Raw genomic sequence first — 23,531 nt, 5'->3', positions numbered from 1 at the left:
AGAGCAGAGAGGGAAGGGGCCGGGCCCAGGGCTGTGCCCCGGGGCTGTGCCTTTTGCAGCTTCTTTGCCGGCCCCGCGGTGCCTGAGCTGCTCCTGCTGCTGCTGCCAAGCCCTGGCCCTGCCTGGGGCTGGGTTTAGAGCTGCTGGCAGCTCCAGGGAATCCTTTCTCCCCCGAGGACGGCCCTGCAAGGGGCTCCTTCCATGCCAGTGTGGGGCCACCGCAGGCACGTGGTCCCCCTGGCCCTGCTCCTGAGTGGAAGGCAGAGCTGAGGGAGTGCTTTGCAGGGCACCAATCACCCAGGGGCACTCACTGCCACTCTGGCCTGAAGGGGACATGGAACATCTTTATGTTAAGGTCCTTCTCCATGGAAGAACACAGACACAGGAGACAAGAAATCCCTGGAGGCAGCCAGACACCTGGACCAGATGCTGAGTGATCTGGAGAGACGCCGTGGTGGGTGCATTTCCCTCAGCCTTCCCCTGGGACTCAGCAGCCGGGGGCTTTCCCTGCACATCTGGACACGCCGTGCCCGGCACAGAGGGAAGGGATCCATGGCAGCCGGGCTGCCCCGCTGCTGCTTTCCTGCCCTGCAGGGCTGTTTCCCAGCCTGGCCTGGCTGCAGCTTCTCCCCAGCCTCTGCGGGAAGGCATTTGGCATCAGCTGGCAGGGAGCCCAAACTGCACCATGGGCCCGAGATGCCTGCAATTTCCCGGTCTCCGGGTAGATCAGGAATGGCACCTGTGTGTAGAAGGGAGTGGCCTGGCCAATCCCAAAAGTTTTGATGATTTCCTGAACCATGAGTTTGTCCAGTATTGCCTCTTGAAGATGCCATCTCCCAGAAGGGGAACGGCTCCATCTAATGCAGCTGTGCCTCTTCCTGTCTCCAGAGATGAACCGAAAGGCTGTGCTGAAGGCAGCATTTCCTGGAGGAAGCAATGGACCATTGGCAGCCCCTGCTGCAGGAAGTGAGGCGATGCCAGGCACAGTCAGAGGAGGTAATTGCTGAGGCTTGAGCTGCCATCTCTGCTGTGTGGCAGTACCTGCCCTCCAGGGATGTTGCACAGGGCGTGCAAAGAGTGTGGAGAGTGGCCAGGAGCCAGCCCAGAGCTCCCCAGGCCCCTGGGCAGCTTTGGCCATGGCCATGGAAATTTGGCCCCCACAGCCTTACCCGACCCCCTTGCAGTGCCCACTTCCCAAAGGCACAGGGGGATCCCAGCAGACCAGGAAATGGTTCTGATCTCTGATCCCTTCTAGATGAGCATGCTAGCAAGGCTTCTCCAGCAGCTGGGATGGAAGATGGTTTGGAACCCTTGGTAGATTCTGGAGGTAACTTCTCGACTTCCCCTCAGTGAATAATCACTGACAACCTGGCAGGAAGCAGGTGACAGAAACTCCTGTGCCTGTTGAGTTACAGGTGTGTCTGCAGGGAGGACATTTCAGGCTCCTTTCCTGGTTGCTGCGCACAAGCCCGGCTCCCATCGCAGGGGTGAGTTGTGTGTCCCTGCTGACCCCACAGGCTGAGCCCTGGTTTTGTGGGATCCATTCCGGGGGAAATGGACATGCATTCTCTTAAGGTCCGCCGAGAGGGAGGAACAGAGCTACTAAACACATGAAGTCCCTGGAGGCATCGAAACACATGGACCAGATGCTGAGTGATCTGGAGAGACGCCGTGGTGGGTGCATTTCCCTCAGCCTTCCCCTGGGACTCAGCAGCCGGGGGCTTTCTCTGCACATCTGGACACGCCTTGCCCGGCACAGAGGGAAGGGATCCATGGCAGCCTGGCTGCCCCGCTGCTGCTTTCCTGCCCTGCAGGGCTGTTTCCCAGCCTGGCCTGGCTGCAGCTTCTCCCCAGCCTCTGCAGGAAGGCATTTGGCATCAGCTGACAGGGAGCCCAAACTGCACCATGGGTCTGCAATCCCCTGCAATTTCCCGGTCTCCGGGTAGATCAGGAGTGGCAGCTGTTTGTAGAAGGGAGGGACCTGTGGCAGCCCCAAGAGCCGTGGCCTTTTCCTGATCATTATCCATGTCTTTGAAAAGTAGAACTTGCTGAAGATGCCATCTCTCCAATGGGGAATGGTTCCACCAGATCCAGCTGGCCCTTTTCCTTTCCCCAGAGATGGACCAAAGGGCTTTGCTGAAGGCAGCACTTCCTGAAGGAAGCCGTGGCTCCGTGCCAGCCCCCGATACACGAAGGGAGGAGATGCCAGACAGTGCCACAGAAGGTGATTGCTGTGCCAGGCTCTGCCAGGCTGAGCAATCCTGCTGGGGTCCCTCCGTGGGAGACACGTCCTGAAACCTGGGAGTGGCTGCACGGGGTGCCCATGGTGGGGAAAGGGCAGAGAGGGAGAGCAAGGCTCCTGTGTGTCCTGACAGGGCCTGACTCTGTCCCCTGGGGCTGGGGGAGCTGTCACAGGGCAGGGAGGGCCAGGGCTGGCAGGGGCTGCTCAGGGATGGGTTTGGCCCGTGTCCCTCGAAGCAGCGACTGCCCAAGCAGCTGCGCTGGCCCCAGGCTCTCCTCCCGGCCTGCTGGGCTTTGTTGGGTGGCACAGCCTGTGCCAAGGGGCGGCAAGGGGCCTGCAGGCCCCAGCTCTGGGGGAAACAGAGAACGTCCTGGCCGTATCCACCGTGCTGCCAGCTCGGCAGTGCAGCACAGCACGGGCTCACGCTCCCCACTGCTCCCACAGACGTTATCACTGAAACAGGAATATTTGCCCCGGATCCAGTGTGCCTCCCAAGAATTGTCTGCCCCCAGGATGTGCGCAGGTCCTGCATGATAGGCACGGTGGTGACACTGTTCACCGTGCCCCTCGTGCTGATCGGCTGCTATCTTGGCATTCGGAAGCTGTACCAGAGCAGACGGTCAGTTGTTGATTTTTCTCCACAGCTTTCTTGTAACTCTGCTCATAGCATTGGTAGCCTGACTCGTAGTCATGCTGCACTGGAGCTGTGGCCAGTCCGTGGTTGTCCAAAGAACTCTGCTGAGGGCTCTGCTGCTGCCCAGTGCTTTCATTGGCCTCTTCATTGCTGGGCCTTGTCCTGGGGGGCCCGCTGGGGCTGCAGCCAGTGCTGGCTCCCACTGAGGCTGCCAGGCCAAGAGCAGCCCCGGGGGCACAGGGCAGAGGCAGAGCAAGTTCTCAACAGTATTTGGGCCACACAGTTCAGGACAGGACAGTGCTTATTTAGTAGCTCATGTAAAGTTTCATGGTGACAGTGATGTTACCAGACAAGCAAATTTGCTCCAGTTCAGTGTTCACAAAATCCAACCTGATGAATGTTTGGCTTTGGCCTTGAGGCTTTGCTCTTTGTGTGAGCCCTGTTCTGGATTGATTCCCACTCAGTCTTGGAGCCTGTTTTGGGTGAAGGCTCATCCCGGCCCTGACCCTTGGCAGTTCTGGGCTCAAAGGCACCGCCGAGGCCGCACTGCACGTGACTGGGCTTCAGGGCTCCATTAGCAAAGGGCTTTGAGAAGTTTAAATTACTGTATTCTTACTCTTTGGTTTTCTTTATGGAATTCCTTCCCTTTTTTTTAAACTTAATTTTAAAAAAACAAATTCTTTTCCAGTGCTTTTTCCAGTTATTTGAGATAGTGAATGATGGCTGGACCATCGAGGATCTCGTCTCAACTGTGGTAGCTCTATTCCCCTTCCTCTCTTTTCTCTCTATTTCCCTTTTCTGTCCCTTCTATCACATTTGCTGTTGGTACCTAAATAAAGATGCATTTGTTGTGATTAAACTGATGGTCCCTTGCCATTTGCAGTTTTGCACTTTTGGGATCGGTTAACAAACCATCACAAACACCCCGCAAGAGTGGATCGTGACCGGTTGTGGGGGATCCTTCGCTCTCTTGGATGGGGGAGGGAGCGGGGAAATGGAATCAAGATGAGACAGGGATCAGCCAGCCCCACGCCAGGCAGCGTTTTCTCCTCTGAGAGCTCCTCTGAGCAGAGCGAGCTGGTGAAGCCTGCGGAGCAAATGAGAGCCGGGACTGAGGGAAAGGCTGGCTGGGAAGGAGTCAGATAAACCCGTGTGGGCATTTCCCTTTCCAAGGGGCTCCTGGGGAGACAAAGGAGACAAGAAGGATTCCCCACCTCACGACATTTCCTTTTTTCCGTCAGTAGCCCTATTGCAGTCACTGCATACAAGAGTTTACTTGATCCCCTTGATGCCAGGGAGCACCAAGAACTTGAACCTTGCTGGAGTCCAGCCCTGCCTGCCTGTCACCGAGCAGAGGGGAAAGATGCAGAACCTGGGCAGGGGTTGAGTCAAATTGGCATTTTGCCACTTCTGACTACCTCCCAGCTTTTGCAGCAGGGCGACAACGCCATCGCTGCAAACCCCTCCCTTTTGCAAGGTACACGTGGACCTCGCTGGAAGCTCAGGGCTCTTGAAGGGGCTGCTGCAGTCGGCAACAGGTGCTGTTGTTGAACTTTTCACATTGCTTAACCCCCCCTGCCAAATGCCATCAAGTGGCTGAGGAAGGACACAAAAAGATTACCCTGGAGGAAGGGAGGCCAAAAGCTTGGAAAAGGATGAAAGAAATGCTCTGATCATGATGATGACAAAAAAATAGAACGATTTCTTTTTGACAGCAAATGAACACCCGCCGCCCTCCAGCCCTCCCAGCCTGGCAGGCCGAGCGGAGCCGTTTCCATGGCATGAGGTGCTGGCAGCCTGCAGAGAGAAACCAGAGAGCCACAGTCAGTCACAGAAGGCTCCTGTGCCCTGTCCTGCCATGGCCTGTGCCCAGGCCAGGCTGCTGGCTGTGCTCAGAGCCCAAACCTCCCGAGCCATTCTCTTGTTTCGAGAGAAGGGCAGCGTGGGAGGCCACGTTCCACCTCCTCCGCTTCAGCACAGCACAGCAGCCTCCTCAGCAGCTGCACAGGCGGGATGCCTGTGTGCCCGCTGCCCTCTGCCCGAAGCCCTTCTGCCAGCCCAGCTGTGGAGCCGGGTACCCACCTCTGCAGACCTGCTGCCAGGAGAGGAGCCGATCCCACACGAGGTCCTCATCCTTCTTGAAGGGGATGTCCCCGCAGGCCGTGACCCCTGGGGTAGCGCTGGCACTGGATGTGCTCCACGGACGGTGCAGGCGCTTCCCTGTCCGGTCTGGGCACCAGGTGTAATCTTCCTGGGAAAATAAAGAACAATTGCATGAAAGTCAATTCAAAACAAGACCTGGAAACAAGAAGAAGCTACACAGCCTGTCACCGTTTCATGGGCCTGAGGAGGGTCTGACCACTCCATGCGAGAATGAAACCTGTCCATGGGTGGGGAAAAACCCCACCTTTCCCACCCATAAACACACCCCTTCCTCGAGGGCCTGCAAAGCAGACCAGCTGGGGCACGGCTTCAGAACCCATCCCCCTCTGCTGCCCCCATCCACATGGATGGATGCTTTGTCAGGCTGGCTGACCCCGCCCCAGCCCGTGCCAGGCTGGCTGGCAGAAGCTGTCAGCAAGGCCAGGAGCCGGCTCCCCTTCCACAACATCCGTCCCCTGTCCCACCAAAAAGCAGCTCGGCAGCCGGGGGAAAAATTAATATTCCCCAGCGCCGCCGAGCGGGGAACCTGCGGCGCGTGGCCAGGCCGAGCCCTGCCATGCCTGGAAGCACGAGCATCCCCCCGCCCCTGCGCCGGCTGGGGACTCATCTTGATTTCATCGGGGCGCAGAGCGTGTCCTCCAGGAAGGGGCCGCAGCCAAAGCCGGTCGGCTTTGCCCCGCCAGCGGCCAGCTCCAGGATGGTGTTCCCAGCTCCACGTGGTGCTCCAGAAGAACACGCCAGCTGTGCCTCGGCTTGCGGGGACATCCCGATGCCATTGAGCTGCAGGGGGATGTTTCACCTGTTCCAGTCCGTGGCACCTTCACCGCACTGCCACCACTTCTCCAGTGGCACGGGGAGCACTGAGCCGCTCCCTCCACAACTCGCCGGGGACCAGCGGAAGCATCTCCTCAGCTGCGCTCTCTCCTCCATGCTGCGGCCGCAGGGAAACGCTCCGGGGTTTTCTTGGAGTGCCACGAGACGCGTGCAGCTGGTGCTTGCTGGGCCCCTGGATCCTACTGAGCACAGGGATGGGTCTCTGCTGTCTCCTGGGCCAGGCAGGGCTCCTGCAGCCAAGAATGCTCAATAAGGTCTTCCAGTGATGGCCTGTCTGCGGGGTCCATGGATAAACACCACCTGATGAGGTGCTGGCACTCTGCAGAGAGAAACCAGAAACCGCCGCTCAGCGGGACAAGGCTCCTGTCCATGCTCTGCCACATTCCACGGTGCCCAGGCCACACTAGGAGTGCTCGGAGCTGCAGCCAAATGCTTCCCATCGATCCTCCCTTCCGGAGGAAAGCAGCACAGAGGCACACGTGCCACCTCCTCCAGCTAAGCCCAGGAGATCAACCGCCTCACTAGCTGCAAGAGCAGGACACTGATGTGCCAGCTGCCCCCTCCCAGCCCCGTTCCTCCTCCCCAGCCTTGAAGGCGCATCCCCACCTTGAGACACCCGGGGCGGGAAGAAGAGCTGGCCCCGGACGATGTCCTCGTTTGTGTGGAAAGGAAGGTGCCCACAGACCAGGTCATAGAGCAGGATGCCCAGGGACCAGATGGTGGCTGGCTGGCCATGGTAGCAGCCAAAGAGGATCCACTCCGGTGGGCTGTACTCCGGCGTTCCTATGGGACACGGGCACAGCTCATCAGGCCGATGCTGCTCCCTCCCTCCCTCCCTCCCAGCCCGCCCCCGTTCCACAACAGCCAGCCCCTGCCCCGCCGAAAAGCAACTTGGCTGCAGCCGGCTGAGGGAGGATTCTGCACCCTCCCCTCCCTCTCTCCCTCTTTCCCCTCTGCCAGCCAAGGGGGGAACCTCCACTGCCCGGCTGGGCCCCGGCTTTGGGCTCACCTGACATCCGGGTGTAGAACGTGTCCTGGAGGATCGTGCCGCAGCCGAAGTCGATGAGCTTCGCCTCGCCCGTGGCCAGGTCGACGAGGACGTTCTCGGCCTTGATGTCGCGGTGCAGGACGCCGTGGCTGGTGCAGTGCCGCACGGCCTCCAGCACCTGGCGGAACAGCCCCCGCGCTCCATCAGGAACCCCTGCTCGTGCAGGAAGTCCCAGAGGTCCTGACAGCGCTGCGGACGCTCCATGACCAGCGCGAAGCCGTCGGGCAGCTCGAACCAGTCCAGGAGCCGCACGACGCCGCGGAAGCCAGGGCACGACACCATCCACAGCAGCGCCAGCTCCAGGGGCACCAGGGCGCCGTTGTGCTGCGGGGGGACCGCGATGCCCTCAGCGGGGCCGATGCTGCGCCGCGCCTCGGCCACCCCCTGCCCGGCCCCGCCGCCGCTCGCCATTGCCCGGCCCGGGACGCTGCGCGGGCCCCGCTCACTCCCCGCTCGCTCCCCTCGCAGCCTTCCGGCTGCCACCCTGCCGGGCCTCGCCTTAGCCCCGCCCGGCACGCCCCGCCGCCTTCTCCCGCTGGCCCCGCTCACTCACCAGCCGCGCCCACTCCGGGATGCGATCGCGGCACACTCGCTTGATGGCCACCTGCAAGCCAAGGCGAGCGCCGGGCTGAGCTCGCTGCCCGCCGCCCGCCGCCCCCTCCGCTCGGACCCCGTCTCTTACCGGGGCGCCGTCGGCGAGCCGGGTCCCGGAGTAAACGCTGCCGCAGCCACCGCTCCCCAGCAGCGGGCCCTCCCGGTAGAGCTGCTCCAGGGGAGGCTTCTCCGCCCGTGCGGACGGCACCGCGCTCCCGCTCTTCTGCCCCGGCAACCCGAGCGCCCGGCGCGCTGCTGCTTGCCGAGCCGCCCCGGGCTGCGGCGGCTCGGGGCCGGCGGCCGAGCTGACGAGCGGCGGAGCTCGGAGCGGGGAAGCCGCCGGCGACGCTGTCGGCGACGGGGCGGGCGCGGGGCAGCAGCAGGGCGGCTGCGGGCGGAACCGCGGCAGGGGCTTCGCTCGGGGCCGCGGCCTCGGCCGGGGCCGGGCCAGAGCCCGCGCCAGGCGGAGCCAAAAGACCGCGCTGCTCCGCCAGCACCAGAGCGAGCGGCACTTCCAGCGGCACCACAGCCAGTACGGAGAGAGCCCGGCGGAGGCGGCTCCGCGGCGGGACGGGCAGGGGCGGGCACGGGGCGGCCCCGCCGAGGGGCGCCTTGCGGGACGCGGCATCAGCCGGGCTGGGAGAGGCGGGACACAGACGGGATGGGACGGGAGTGGAGTGAGTGTGAGAGGGAGAAGGGGATGGGAAGCGAGTGGAAAGTCGAGCGGAAAACCGGTCGAGAGAAGCGCTGCTGCTGCTGCTGCTGCTGCTGCTGCCGCTGCTGCTGCTGCTGCTGCTGCTGCGGAACCGCCGCGCGCCCCGCGGAACGAAAGAGAGAAACAAACAAATAAAACCCCAAAGGAATTCCTATTAGAGAAGTGACCAAATCAAACAATGTAGCAATAAAGAAGAGTTGGCTTGTGGCTTCTTTCTTCTTTGGCTGAGGTGAAGCATTTCATGGGGAAGAATTGCCTCTTCTGACACTTTCCAACAGTTTTTGGACAGGAGTGCAGCATTTAATTTTCAAGTAGAAAAGGGAAATCGTGTCATTAAATTCATCTCTTTTCATCCTCTGTTGAGACAGTTGCAGACTGCCAAAGGACATGGTCTGCAGTGTGGAACTTGGGGCCAAGTTTGTTTTTCTGCCAGAGGATGAGGAGGGGAAGTATCCCAGAATCATGGAGTCGTGGCATGGTTTGGCTCGGAAGGGATCTGAAAAATCACACGGCTGCAACCCCCCTGCTGTGGCTGGGCACCCCTTGTACTAGCCCGGCTTGTCTAGAGCTCCATGCAGCCTGGCCTTGAGCACTGTCAGGGATGGGACAGCCACACCTTCTCTGGGCAACCTGTTCCAGGAGAGTCTTTTTTCTGAATCCCTCACCTAAACTGACTCTCTTTCCATTTGGATCCATTCTCCCTTGTCCTGTCCTTGCCTGCCCTCCTACAAAGCCCCTGTCCAGCTTTCTTGTAGGTTGCCCTCAGGTCCTGGAAGGCCACAGTTGGATCAAGTCTCAGTCTCTTGGCCAGGCTGAGGAAGCCGAGCTGTGTCGGCCTTTCCTTGCAGGAGAGGAGTGTTATCAATACATATTATAATATTGGCTTTTCCATAATATTAAAATAGATTTTATATGTGCAATGTTAAAGTAACTTTGTTGCAAAGATATAGTTTCTAATTTTGTTGTTAATTAAGCTTAGACATAGTAGTGCAATAGCTGACAGAAATCTGCTTGTGTTAAAATGCCTGCTTGGATGGGATAACATCCAATGAACACAGGATGAGGACACCTGCTACAGCTCTGCCAATGATCAGCACTCACCGTCTGAAGGCAATGTGGACCAAGGCCCGAATTGGAAGTGATAAAGAGAAGGAGCCAAACTCCAGCCAGGAAACACGCATGCTCTGAAAAGGCGAACCCAAGGAGGGGCCATGTAAAATAGTTCCTGGAAAATGTAAACTAGGTTATGGATATGGAGAAGGGGCTGTGAATATGCAACAGGCTGATGTGAGGGAAAAGGTATTTAAGGGGGATCCCCGAAGGTAACAGGGTGCTCTTGGCTGAGTGCCAAGATGCACCTGGCCATAAATAACCTTTGCTCCATGGTCCTTGTATCCTATTGTCCTTTATTAAACTTTTTACATTTTCTCAGGAGAGTGAACATGTTTTTCACATGGGCTACACATGCTTATACACAATTCTAGAAAGATTAGTAATTTTTTACTACAATGATTGGGTGAACCATCACATAAACAAACTTATCCATTTTGCAACATCTCTTGCTCATAGAAGTTGATTCAATCCTCTTTCTTGATTCAGTCTTCTTGCAGTCTTCAAAGCTCTGTTTCTTCTTGCCAAGGCATTCTGACTATCAAATCTTTTATGCTAATCAGGTCCAAAGTTCATCAGCACACTTCTCTCCTGGCAGCATGGCTGTGTCTACGCAAGCAGGGAAACACTAATCTAGAGAATTCCACTAAGGTGAAGGCAGCCTCAGCCTCCCCTGACCGAGCTGCCGGGTATGATCTGTCAGATCCCCTTGAAGGAGCCTCTAGTATGTATGGCCAGGGAAGAAATGGGAACCAGGGCTAGAGGGGCCCTGCCTCGAGCCAGGGAGAGGCACGGGAAAACCGGATCTCTGGTCAGTGTGGATCCGATGGCCTGGCACATCAGAGCCACAGAAATATGAAACCTTAGCTGATACTGGTGCGCAGTGTGCCCTGATACCATGGGGACATGTGGGGGCAGAACCTGTTTCCATTGCCGGGGTGACGGGGGATCGATCGCAGCAATTGACCCTGTTGGGAGCCGAGGTGAGCCTGACTGGGAAGGAGTGGCAGAAACATCCCATTGTGACCGGCCCAGAAGCCCCGTGTATTCTGGGCATAGACTTCCTCCAGAATGGCTACTACAAAGACCCAAAGGGACTCAGGTGGGCTTTTGGCATAGCTGCTGGAGAGGCAGAGGACATGAAGCAGTTGAACACCTTGCCTGGACTATCAGAGCACCCATCTGCAGTAGGACTCCTGAGGGTGGAAGAGCAACGAGTGCCAATTGCCACCTCGACAGTGCACCGCCGGCAGTATTGAATGAATCGGGATGCCGTGATCCCATCCACAGAATGATCCGTGAGCTGGAGAGCCAAGGGGTGGTCAGCAAAACCCACTCACCCTTCAACAGCCCCACTTGGCCTGTGCACAAGTTGACAGAAAATGGAGATTGAGTGTGCACTATCATGCCTTGACTGAAGTGACTCCACCGCTGAGCGCTGCTGTGCCGGACATGCTGGAGCTCCAGTACAAGCTGGAGTCCAAGGCAGCAAAGTGGTACGCCACTGCTGACATTGCTAACGCGTTTTGCTCCATTCCTCTGGCAGCAGAATGCAGGCCTCAGTTTGCTTTTACCTGGAGGGGCGTGCAGTACACCTGGAACCGACTGCCCCAGGGGTGGAAGCACAGCCCCACCAGCTGCCATGGACTGATCCAGGCTGCACTGGCAAAGGGTGAAGCTCCAGAACACCTGCAGTACATCGATGGCATCATTGTGTGGGGGAACACAGCAATGGAAGTATTTGAGAAAGGAGAGAGGATCGTCCACATTCTGCTGGAAGCCGGTTTTTGGAGAATGCACATTCCTGAGTAAAACCAGATTTTGAGCCCTCTCTACCTGGTCACCCACAAAAAGAACGATTTCCACTGGGGCCCTGATCAGCAACAAGCCTTTGCCCAGACCAAGCAGGAGATCGCTCGTGCAGTAGCCCTTGGCCCAGTCAGGACGGGACCAGAGGTGAGGAATGTGCTCTACTCTGCAGCCAGGAACAATGGCTTGTCCTGGAGCCTTTGGCAGAAGGTGCCTGGGGAGACTCGAGGCCGACCACTGGGATTCTGGATCCAAAGCTACAGAGGGTCTGAAGCCAAGTACACTCCCACAGAGAAGGGAATCTTGGCCGCCTATGAAGGAGTTCAAGCTGCCTTGGGGGTGATTGGCACAGAAGCACAACTCCTCCTGGCACCCCGACTGCCGGTGCTGGGGTGGATGTTTCAAGGAAAGGTTCCCACATCCTGCCACGCCACCGACACCACACAGAGCAAGTGGATTGTGTCGCTTTTCGTTCTTGTCTTCTCTCTCCGGCTTCCTTGTTTTCGCCCGGTCGCTGTTTCCCGGAGCGCTGGCCAGACGCTTCCGGGAGCAGCCGGAGAGAGACAGGAGCGACAAACTCCTTTGTGGTTCGTCTGATGCGGACACAGTTATTTAGAGAGTGCTGGCGAGACCGAGACAAAGAGACTCAAGAGATTGGACACTTGTTGTGCAGTCCAAAGTAGGTTGTATTTGCCCGATCGCTGCACGTACAAGTGACCCCGATCTTGGGTCCAGACAAAGGTTTTATAGGGAAAATAAGAGATAAGGTGAAACCAATAGAACAATGCCCAGTGTGAATACATTATAGGTAAAATCCAATGGGAATAACTCCAGGGGGAAGGATGAATACACGTAAAAATACAGAATAGAAACTCCAGCTTTAGGTTTAGGAAATAGAAACTCCCATCTCAAATTCACAAAGCCCTTTTGCTCCATTTGCGTAGCTGCACACTGCAACATCTCCCTCTTTTTTATTTAATAAAATGAACGGAGCTTTGGGGGAAGGAGAAACTGCGGCTATCAACCTGCAGTGTTGTTTTGTTTTCCATCTTCCCACCATTCTCTTCCCGTGGTGGCAGCAGCAACCACAACAGGTGCGGAGGCTGCAAACTTGGAGGAAACAATGCTAAAAATGATTCGCTTGAAAATCCCAAATGATAGCAAAACTAAAAAGATTGCAACTACAAAATAACAAATGTCCTTTAGAAGGGACAACACCCACCCAGAAAGATCCCAGCCCTTAAACATGCCCTTGAACCAGTCCTCATTCTCCTGCTTCACGCTGCCAATGAGGTTTCTCATCTCCTGGATGGATGATTGAACACTTTGGCCTTTTGATGACAAGTTGAAGCAACACAATCCCTCAAATTCTTTGCATCCATGCCCATGTGCCAACAGCAGGAAATCGATAGCTGCCCTGTTTTGCAGGGTGGCTTTCCTGGTAATTTCCTCATCTGCAAGGAGGTCACTCAAGGCTGCCGATGTTAAACTTGCCTGCTTCGTCACCCAGCATTCCAAATTGCCTAATTCATTCAATGCTTTGGCTGCTGCTACCATGGTTGGAACACAGAGACAGCAACCCTTTTTGATTTTGCCCAATGGTAAATTTCAGCATCACAATGTTCATCAAATTGACTTGCACTCCGTTTAGTAATTTTTGTTTCACCTTTTGTTTGCCCAATTGGAATTTGAGTCATGTTGGGGGAAGCAAGGGAAAGACGCCCCAGAGTGCATGGACCTCCAACCAGACGAGAAGGGATTCCTGGATATGCTCTATCCCCACAGATGAAAAACATTCCCTTTTCCAGCTTGCGGGGATAGAAATCCGTGGTGCTAGGGACCTCTAAAACAGCAACAGCTGTGCACCATTGGCTTGCTCTGAATTCCATCTTGTATTGTCTGACCTGTGCATACAGTTTTATTTCGTTATCTGGTGAAAAATTGAACTGAACGCAAAATTCAGCTTTTGTGGAGCCCAGTAGTTCCAATTCCTGGGGCTCCCCATCAGCAGTGGGCAAGTCTAGAACAAACTTTTGCCACAGAAGCAGGGGATTCTGAACAGGTATTTTAACACGTTCTACAACATCCTTGTGCTTGTAGAACTCTGCCCAGATATTTGGGGGATTGTTTTCATTCAATTCAGTTTGCAAATGGATCAAAGACTGTGGAAATTCTTGCCCCTTGCTTGGAATCCCTACTAGGCATGTGGACATTGGATTTTCTGCTGAGGCAGTGGCTAAACGCAGGTGTTCTTGTTTCAAGGCTTGGGCAAGGGTGACCCACACATTTTTTCGTGGCTGAGGGACGATCCATGCGTCCCCTGTGGGCAGGTAGAAGGTCATTTTCTGGAGCCAAACGAGGAGCAGGAACATAGAAATTGACATTCTTCTAATCTGAAAGAAAAATGAAACCATACAACAGGGTAAACTAACTATAAAAATTCTGCCAGTATAAAGGAAAAACAGGAATTAGGGTTCTCTTCCTCCCTTGCGGCGTTTCCTGTTTGACACAACGGCGTCATCTATGGGATCTTCTGAAGCATCGGGGGGGTTACTCTGTGTTGGACTCCCCCCCCATCCAGGAGTGTAGGGTTTGACCCATTTCTTAGGAATCCACCTGAGACCGGAGGGTGTGGACACGCACGCATACCCCCGTCCCCAAGTGATGAGCTGGTGTGGACCCTGGATTTCTCCAGAGTCTGGATCCCTAATTATCACTGGAGGTCTCTCGTCAGGCTTGAGCTGTTGATGTTGTTTAAAATGTCGCAGGACTGGCGGCTCAGGACTATCAAAAGAACAATTTAAAAAGTTAATAGTAAAAAGAGCTTTGCAGAGCCTGAGTTGTGGAGAAACAACTTGGATATCTCCCCGCTGGCAAAGAAGGACCTTTTTCAAGGTCTGATGTGTTCTTTCTATCACAGCCTAGCCTGTGGGGGAGTGTGGAATTCCAGTCCGATGATTCACCCCCCATTCCTGTAAAAACTCACCAAACGCCTTTGAAATATAAGCTGGGCCATTATCAGTTTTGATAGTGGTGGGGACCCCCAAGGTCGCGAATGCTTGCATGAGGTGTTTTTTTGCATCTGCGGCCTTTTGTCCTCCGTGGGCCGAGGCAAAAACTGCTCCGGAGAAGGTGTCTACTGAAACATGGATATGTTGAAATCTCCCGAATTCTGGAATGTGAGTAATGTCAGTTTGCCACAATTCACAACTGCGGAGTCCCCTTGGTTTCACTCCTGAACTCAGGGCTGGTAAAGTGGACTCCTGACACTCGGGGCAAGCAGCCACAATTGCCTTGGCTTGGTCACGCCGCAGGTTGAATTGGCGGACCAGACCTGGTGCATTCTGATGGAACAATTGATGGCTTAGTTTGGCCTGTTCTAAAATGTTTGGCTGGCCAGCCAGCTGTACAGAAGCGGCCAAAGCATCTGCTTTGCGGTTGCCTTCTGCGATAAAACCTGGGAGGTCAGTGTGTGATCGCACGTGCATTATGAAAAAAGGCTGCTCTCGGTAGGAAACTAGATGGATCAATTTCGAGAGTAAACTAAAGATTGCTGGATTGGAAACTTCCTTGAGCACTGCATGTTCTGCTCTGGACACAACACCTGCTACATATGCTGAATCTGTAACTATGTTAATTGGTTCTGAAAACCTCTCAAAGGCTCTGACTACAGCGTCCAGCTCAGCAACTTGTGGAGAACCTTCTACAACCTTTACATCAGCTTCCCACTGCTGAGTCTGTGGGTCCTTCCATGTGATCACCGACTTGTGGGACCCTCCTGACGCGTCGGTAAAAATAGTCAATGCCTTCAGTGGTTCACTGCTCTGAATGCTTTTTGGAATCAATTCAAACTGTATTTCAAACAGTCTGTGACCTGGATGGTTAATGGAAATTTGTCCGGTATAGCTGTCTAAGGAAAACTGTAAGTTTTCATTTATCTGGAGCAGGTACTCAAGTGTTTCCTTTGAGAGTCTCCCCGTAGATATTCTAATAGGGAGATGAATGCACATGAAATCACACCCTGCCAACACCCGCAGGCGAGCCTTGGCCCTCATGATCAGCTGGGCCATCAACTCTTGTGGCTTGGTGATACTTTTGGACAACTGATGACCCAGGAACACCCACTCTATGATTAAGAGAGGATCCTTTTGGTCTGTGTCCCACTGGAAAATCAACCCATGCAGGTGTGGCAACTTACCAAGGATGATAAATCGAAAGGGCAGGCCCTCACAGCATCTGTGGGCCTGTCTGTCTGCCAGGGTAGACTGAATTCTCTCCAAGGCAGCCCTGGCCTCTTGGGTCAGAGCTCTCGGGGAGTCTAACTCTTCTCCCCCTTTCAATAAATTGAAAATGGGGGATAAATCTGCCGTGGTGAGCCCCAATCAGGGTCTGACCCAGTTCAAAGACCCACACAACTGGTGGAGGTCCCGTAGTGTCTTTGGGTTGTCATTTATCATTGGCCTTTGGGGCGTGATGGTCTTGTTGCTAATGTCAAGACCCAGATATTTCCGAGGCGGCAGGTGTTGCACCTTTTCCTTCTGCAACTCAAATCCAACCTCCGACAAGGCTGTGATAGTGTCCTCTAACGCCTCTGCAAGTACATTGTCACTGTTAGCACAGACAAGGACATCATCCATGTAATGATAAAAAATGCAGTCTTCCCACTTGGCACGCACTGGGGATAAAACTTTGTCAACGTACCACTGGCAAATGGTAGGAGAGCATTTGAGGCCCTGAGGTAGGACTTTCCAGTGGTAGCGTTTCATGGGAGCCTCTCTGTTTATGGAAGGTACAGAGAAGGCGAAGCATGGTGCATCATCTGGGTGCAGGGGAATTTGAAAGAAGCAATCTTTGATGTCTATCACTGCCAATTTCCAGTCTTGGGGGAGCATAGATGGAGAAGGCATCCCTGGTTGAAGAGCTCCCAAATCTTCAATTACATTATTAATTTTTCTGAGATCGTGGAGGAGTCGCCACTTGTTTGTCCCCGGTTTCTTAATCACAAAAACCGGCGAATTCCAAGGGCTGTTGGTTTCCACTATATGTCCCTTCACTAATTCATCCTTCACAATCTGAGTGAGCGCTCTTAGCTTTTCTGTGTGCAACGGCCACTGCTCTACCCAAACGGGCGTATCTGTGAGCCACTTGAGTTTTTGGGTAGGGCGCTCTTCAGTGGCCGCACCTAAAAACCCTGGGGGGTTGGTAGTTCTAATTTTGCCCCCCACTGAGTCAGAGCATCCCTTCCCCAGAGAGTAAACTTTGAATCTAAAACGAATGGGCGTAGAGATGCTAACTGCCCATTCGGACCCTCAATTTGAACCGTGTTCCTAGACTGCTGTGCCAATTGTGGACCTCCCATACCTAAAACTGGGTTGCCCACACTTTCAAGCTCCCATTGTTGAGGCCATTTGTGTGAGGGAATGACTGTTACATCTGCCCCCGTGTCCATCATCCCCTGAAGTTGAATGGAATGCCCCTCGCTCTTAAGACCACACCACACGAGGGGCTTCTCCTCTCCCAGCGTCTCGGTGTAGAAGACTGACAGGTCTAGATCATCACACAAAAGCTGAGGCACTGGAATTGCCTGGGCAATGATCTGTCCCTGTGACAGGAAGAGAGGGGGGTGGACACAACGTGCCATGAGATAGAAGGTCCTAGGATCAAGTGAAAGGATGGCAGGAGGGATCTCTATCTCTTGTGGGGTGTACTTTGTGTCACCAATGACAAGGTACTTGCAGTTTAGTAGATCATTCCTTCTGCGAGTTTCGCAGTCCTGAATGCGGGGCAGCAGTTCTGCTGTTGCTATGATGAAATGCCATTCCTGGTTAGAGAAATGAATGGGTTCAGTTAGTCGCAACCGGTAAGGTTCAATTTTGTCAGTGGTGTAAACCTGGCTGCTGACACTAGGCACAATGCGGTGTACAGCTGCCTTAGCACAAACGCTTTGACCCACCCCACTTGTGTCATCGCGCGGGGTGGATCCGCGCTCCCCAATTAGTTTTTTTTCTGGTTGGAGACTTCTCCCCCTCCCACCCCCCCCCCCCCGGGGAGGCGCTGTCCCCCGAAAAGGGCATTGGCTGATGAAGTGGCCTTCCTGATTACAGTAAAAACACCTGCGTTTGGGTGGAGGAGGTCTCGATGGTAGAGTTTTTGTGGTTGCCGATGTTGGAACAACCACCTTCTCTCGAGGCCTTTTCACTAAGTCCTCGGCTATCAGTGTGGCTTTTCTTGTGCACTCCTCGAAGAGCTGATCCAGCGTAGGTGGAGGTGACGCTGGAAGAGCCATGATGACTCGCCAAGAGGCATAATTTGCATTTGTGGTGACAATTTCAAACGTGAGTTCGTCTCGTGCTTCTTGCCCTTCCACCTTTTTCTCGACTGTGTCTCTCACTCGATCAACAAAGTCCATGAATGTTTCTGAAACAGACTGCTTGAGAGCAATATAAGGTATTATAGGTTCTTTTGAGGGCATACTGAGAAATGCCCGTTCTGCTGTGTCTTTTGTGAGATCTAACACTGGTTTTGGAATCCCTGCCGCTTGTTTTTGGGCTTGATTCCAGTCCCCTGCACCTACAAGATGTTCGAGGGTGATCTCATCATCCTCTATATCTGTTGCATAATCGGGACTCTGCAAAATTTCTGGAAGAAGGTCTCCTGCAAACCTTTTCGAAGTTCTTTCCCACATTCTGTATTCTGATGGAGGGAGCAAGCAGCTGAACAAGTGCTTTAAATCAGCCGGAACTAAGGTGTTAGAATTGAAAGTTGCTTTTTTACATGCTCTTAAAAAACTCGCTTTTTTGTCCAAATTCATGTTTTGTTTTGCAGAGTTCCTTTATGCTTTCATATGAAAGGGGTTCCCATCTGGGGTTTTGTCCTCTTGCATTGTATAACACCGGAGCTAGGAACAGGGAATCTGAATCTCTGCCTGCTTTCTGTTTCTCGGCCCCGGCTCCCCCGCCTCTCACGTCGCCATGGGAACCAGAGCCTGGGCCTTGGGAAACAGGAGGGGGGTGGGCAGGGTCCGGAGGCTCGGGGGTGGAGGTTTGTGTGGGAGTGGCTGAGGTTGGTGATGCCGTGTGGAGCGGGGCGGGATCGGGTGATGGAACCTCGAGGGGTGGAGCTGAAGGAACCACCTGGAGGGGCGGTGCTGTGGGTAGAGACCTGCAATGGCACCTGGGAGGGGTTTGGTCTGCTGCAAGAGAGGAGGAGGAGGAGGGGCTGGGACAAAGGGAAGGCGGGTCAGGGACTGGCATGGGGGGGGGGGTACAAAGGAATTCTGGGAAGGAGGAGTACCCCCTGTGGGGGGTCTTCTCGTGGGGGTTGAGGGAAGGGGTTAGAAGGGGTACAGCATTTTTGGGAGCAGCCAGAACTGAAATCTGTGTGAGGAGGATAAGGAAAGGGGTTAGAAACGGAGGTTTCAACAGAGCGATCAGCATTTTCAGACCGTGGGGGTTGGGGAGATGGAGGAAATAAAGCAGATGGGCTCTTTTCAGTTTCCTGTGTTTCCTGACTGTCTGCGCCCTCTTTAACAATGTCATAAACTAACAAAAATATCCTCATGAAGCCTTCCTTCACTGAAGGATCCCCCTTCTTGGTGCCTTCTGTTAAAACTGTGCCAACCTGCTTCCAAAAACCCTTTTTCCTCACATCCTGAGCTGAGACGTTTGGAAAAGTTAAAACAATCCACTTGGAAATTTTTTTCACAAAACTCTTAGAAAAACTTTCTCCTGACTCTCTCAGGGTTCCTTTTACTTGGTTATAAATCTCTTTCTGCTGTGTGGACAATTTCCCACCCATTCTGCCCACCAGCAAGCCTCACCCGCCTGCTGCCCGGAAAAAAAAAAAACAAAGAAGAAAAACTGAAAAGGTCTAAAAACCATCGGCGGCACCCCGCACGCTGCGCGCCACGTGCCCTTTCCCTCTGCGGGAACGGGGGTGCCTCCATCAAGTAAGATTTCCCTAGCCGGGCCCTTCCCGCGCTAGAATTGGAAATTACCAAACCGCCGACTCCTAGAAAACAACAAACAAAACACAGCAGCAGGTCCCGGTCTGAAGCCATCTTCCAGGGTGTGCGGAAGTTGCATCTTCTCCCCCCTGAAAACAGAACCGGACAGGAACCGGAACAGCTTCTCAGCGGCGACAGTGCTGCGAGCCGGGCGTGAGAGACGTGAACCCCCAGGACCAGCGTGGTCCGGAAACGTCTCCCCTCCAGTTTGACTGTGGCGCCGACGGCTCAATGGTGGTGGTGTTGGCAGCTGTGTCTTCGGCGGTGACAGTGGTGGAAAACAGCATCTGGAGAAGCTCCGAGCGGAGCACTCTCTGTCACACTTTAAAAACAGCCGCTGTATCAGGGCCACACGTTGTGGCGCCACTTGTCACTTTCTCTCCGACTTCTTTCTTTCCACCTGTCTCCTTTTTCCCGGGGCGCTGGCCAGTGCTTCCGGGAGAAGTTGGAGAGAAGCAACAACCAACCTTTGGGATTCGTTTGATACAGACAGAGCTATTTCGAGAGCACTACCATGACCAAGATAAAGAGACTCAAGAGATTGGACACTTGTGTGTCGTCCAAAGTAGGTTGTATTTGCTCGAACGCCACACGAACAAGTGACCCCGGGAGGGGGTTGGCTTACAGGTTTTATAGGGAATATAAGAGGTAAGGTAAAACCAATAGACACAATGCCCAGAATGAATACATTACAGGTGAAATCCAATGGGAATAGCTTCAGGGGGATGGGTAAATACACATAAAAATACAGAATAGAAACTCCAACCTCATATTTACGAAACAGAAACTCCAACTTACGATTCACAAAACCTTCTGCTCCTTCTGCGTAGCCACGCACCACCACAGTGCCTCTGTTGGTGTCGGGTCATGTGAAAGCTCCTGGAGAAGCTCTTTCCACACTGGGGACACTCGTAGGGCCTCTCCCTGGTGTGGATGTGCCGGTGCCTGACGAGGTGGGAGTTTTGCTTGAAGCCCTTCCTGCAGTCACAGCAACAGAAGGGCCTCTCCCTGGTGTGAATCCGCTGGTGCTTGAGAAGATCAGACCTGCTCCGAAACCTCTTCTGACACTCCCCACACTCATAGGGTCTCTCCCCAGTGTGGATGCATTGGTGGGTGATGACGACCGAGCTGTAGCTGAAGCCCTTCCCACACTCCCCACACTCGTAGGGCTATTCCCCAGTGTGGATCATTTGGTGGCGGATCAGGTGGGAGCTCTTCCTGAAGCTCTTCCCACACTCCAAGCACTTGTAGGGCTTCTCCCCATCATGGAGCTGCTCATGGACCACCAGCTCCGAGCTCTGGCTGGAGCTCTGTCCACCTTCCTGGCCCAGGGTGGGTCTTTCCTTCTCAGAGCACCCTGGGCTGGGTTTGCAGCCCATCCTACTGCGGGATCTCTGAGAATTTTCCTCCCTGTTGGATTCCTGTGCCATGGTGCCGCTCAAAACGGCCTCTTCCACGAGGTTCTGCCGTGGGGATTTGTCCTCCCTGATCTCCATCCTCATCTCCTCGTCTGGGGGCAGAAGGACAAGGAGAGGATGGGATTTGCCTCCGTGCCAGAGGGAAGGGGAAGGAGATCCCCCCAGTGCGTCCCCGGCAGGACGGTGTCGGCAGCGGGGCTGTCCTGCAGCCGGGGGCCAGGCTGGGCTGGGAGATGGAGGAGGAGAGAGGGGGAAAGGGGCAGTGACTTCCTCCTCACCTGCCTGGGTGTCCCAGGGCTCCTTCCTCCGCCTCGCAGCCTGCTGCTTCATCTGCTGAAGGTTTGGGGATGGGAAATTCTGTTTTGAGAGGAAAACAAGGGATGAGTACATTGAGTTTTGTGCTGGTTTGAAGGCAAACCAAGGGAGAGAGTCTATGCCAGAATTACAATTTAATAAAAAAATTAGGATCAAGGCAATGATCCAGAGACACTGGCTTAATCTGACAGAGTCAGGATATAACCTGACACCCCGTTGGGCAGGGAGGTGGTAGCAGTCTGATGAAATGGTGGCAGTCTGGCTGGGGTGATGAATGTGATTCTGTCAAAGCGGGGATCCTGTAGAAGGGTCTGGTCTTCCTCTGAAGGTCCAGTGGTGCTTACGGAGCTCTTGTCCTCTGGGAATCCAGTAGGCAAGGTGCTCCTGGTGTTGCAAGGGTGAGATTATATCCAGGTAGGAATGCTTGGTTCCTCTCCCTGGGTGGAGCATCCCACAATGGGATGATGTAATTTTATCAGTCCTGCAGTGACACTCAATGGCCCATGAACAGAAGATGGCCCCTGGAGGGCGTTATCAGGGCTGAGTCATGGCAGAGATAAAGAACACTGCCCCAGCTGTTTATAACAGTTCATGAAGATGGTGACTGAAAACACACTTTTGGTTACATCTTACATTGTCACCTGAAACAGTGAGGCAATCCCTGCTCGGGGTGGGGGGTGAACACCACCCCCCTTACCCAAACTGGCTCAGGTGTAATTCCCCCACCCTGGGAAGGCCAAGCACACAGGGGACAATGTCACATTTGCCCTGTCCCAGGGGAGGTCTCTGTCCCTGTCACTCCCTTGCTCTCCCCCCTTTGCTCTTTCCATCTCTCTCTCTACCTCACATTTACTGTTCAATAAAATCCACTTTGAATTTGGTCTCATTAGCAACTTATCTGGGGCAGAGGCATCTCTCTAATAATTTTATTAACCAGATTGCGACATTATTTTGGCACCAAGAGTTCAAGGCACTGTTTGTCTGACCCCAAGGGCCTTTGACAACTGCATGGTTCCCTCTTCTGAGGAACTTGTTCTTTCTGGAGGAACTCTTGGAACAGCTTGGACACAGCTTCCTCTGAGGGACTTGTGGGAGAACTTATGAGGAAAATGGCTGCTGTGGGTGGCCAGTGTAAAAAACATATTTTGTTGTCCTTTCTTGAAAAGTTTGTTAAAATCCCTGGAGGAAAGGGAGGAAATGATACCAGCAAGACTGACAAGGATCATTCACCACAAGTTGAGGAACACAAGGCTGCTAAAAGTCCTCCAAGAAACCCAGCTCAAGTAGCTAAATTCCGGACTAACTCCCGAATTCATAGGTTTGAGGGCTTTGCCAAATGTGAGAAGCATTATTTTCTCTTCATCTCTGTCTCCTTTGTGACAGCTACACAGAGCTTTCCTTTCCTTTTAATAATCTGTATTGGGCTGAATTTCCACTTTTCTTTTATCAGAAACTGTTAGGAGCTGAGCTGGAGCTGTGCAGGAATTGCCACAGAATTGTTTCTATTGTCAGTTTATTCATGTTTGGGATTTGTTAGCGTTTCCATCAGAAGTGACTTGTGGGAAAATCAAATATTCCTCAAGGCATTTTATGCAGAGTTTAATTTGATTTCTGGCAAGTTTATTTTGCCTGGTCCCCAGGGAATACCTGAGGGGTCTCTGTGCTCTCTGTTACTCTCGCCCTAGGAGATGTTTGTGAGGGGCTTGGATGATTTGTCGTTGTCCCTGTCACCCCAGGCCATTTCCCAGGGGGGTGTCCCTGTCCCTGTCACCCCAGGCCATTACTGAGGAGGTCTCCCGGTCCCTGTAATCCCTGGCCATTCCCCAGCGGTGTCCCTGTCCCTGTCACCCCAGGCCATTCTCCATCATTCTCACCCCAGGGAATGCCTGGGGGGTCTCCCTCCCTCTCATCCTGTGCCAGGGTGTGCTCGGGGCAGTCTCTGTCCCACTCAGCCCAGGGGAGGCTGGGGGGGTCTCTGTCTCCTTGCCCTGGGGGATGCTCGGTGGGTCTCCATCCCTCTGGCCTCAGGGAATGCTTGTGCAGGGCTGGGGACCAGGGGCTCTGTGTCCCTCTCACTGCTGAGGGTGCTCGGGGCTGGGGGGGCTCTCCGACCTTCTCATCCCTGGGGAAGCCAGGGGGGTCTCTGTCCCTCTCAGCCGTGGTGTGACCCTGCCCAAACATCATCGGGGTCAGAGGGACAGAGACACCCCCAAACCCCCAGAAAGGCTTAACCTGGGATTTGATTTGGGCTGAGGGTTTAAGAAGGGGCTGGAATTGGGGCTGGGGTTGGAGTTGGGCCTGAGATTTGGATTAGAGCTGGGATTGGGGTTACGGCTAGACATGGGATTGGCTTGAGGGCTGGGGTTCAGATTGGATCTGGGGCTAGATGGGTCTGGCACTAGGATGAGATTAAATACAGAACTCTGAGTGTGCCTAAATGTGGAGTGAGATTGAAACCAGGATCAGGGTCAGGTTTCGGACTGAGCACACACAGAGCAGGACAGGGGGGACGTCACTGCAGGATGTCCCTGTGTAAGAGCTCGTCTGAGGCCCCTCATTTTCCATTCTGCCTTCCGATTGCCATGAGAAAGAATCCCTTCCTCCACTGCAGTTCCGGCTCAGAACAGGACACAGCACAGGTGGA

At 54.3% G+C, this 23,531-nt stretch overlaps 1 protein-coding gene across 1 annotated transcript in view; it reads right to left on the bottom strand.

Moving 5' to 3' along the window:
* LOC128820678 (serine/threonine-protein kinase pim-3-like) overlaps positions 1-7,448 on the bottom strand; it is a 45,973-nt gene extending 38,525 nt beyond the window's left edge. Inside the window, 3 exon segments of the mRNA XM_054001493.1 lie at positions 6,480-6,656; positions 6,883-7,059; positions 7,062-7,448. Coding sequence (XP_053857468.1) covers positions 6,480-6,656; positions 6,883-7,059; positions 7,062-7,332 — 625 coding nt within the window. The 5' untranslated portion in view covers positions 7,333-7,448.
* Between the last annotated feature and the right edge of the window lie 16,083 nt (positions 7,449-23,531).

Source organism: Vidua macroura, chromosome 30, assembly GCF_024509145.1.
Source record: "Vidua macroura isolate BioBank_ID:100142 chromosome 30, ASM2450914v1, whole genome shotgun sequence".
NCBI classification, from domain to species: Eukaryota; Metazoa; Chordata; class Aves; order Passeriformes; family Viduidae; genus Vidua; species Vidua macroura.
This window is presented reverse-complemented; position numbering and strand designations above follow the sequence as displayed.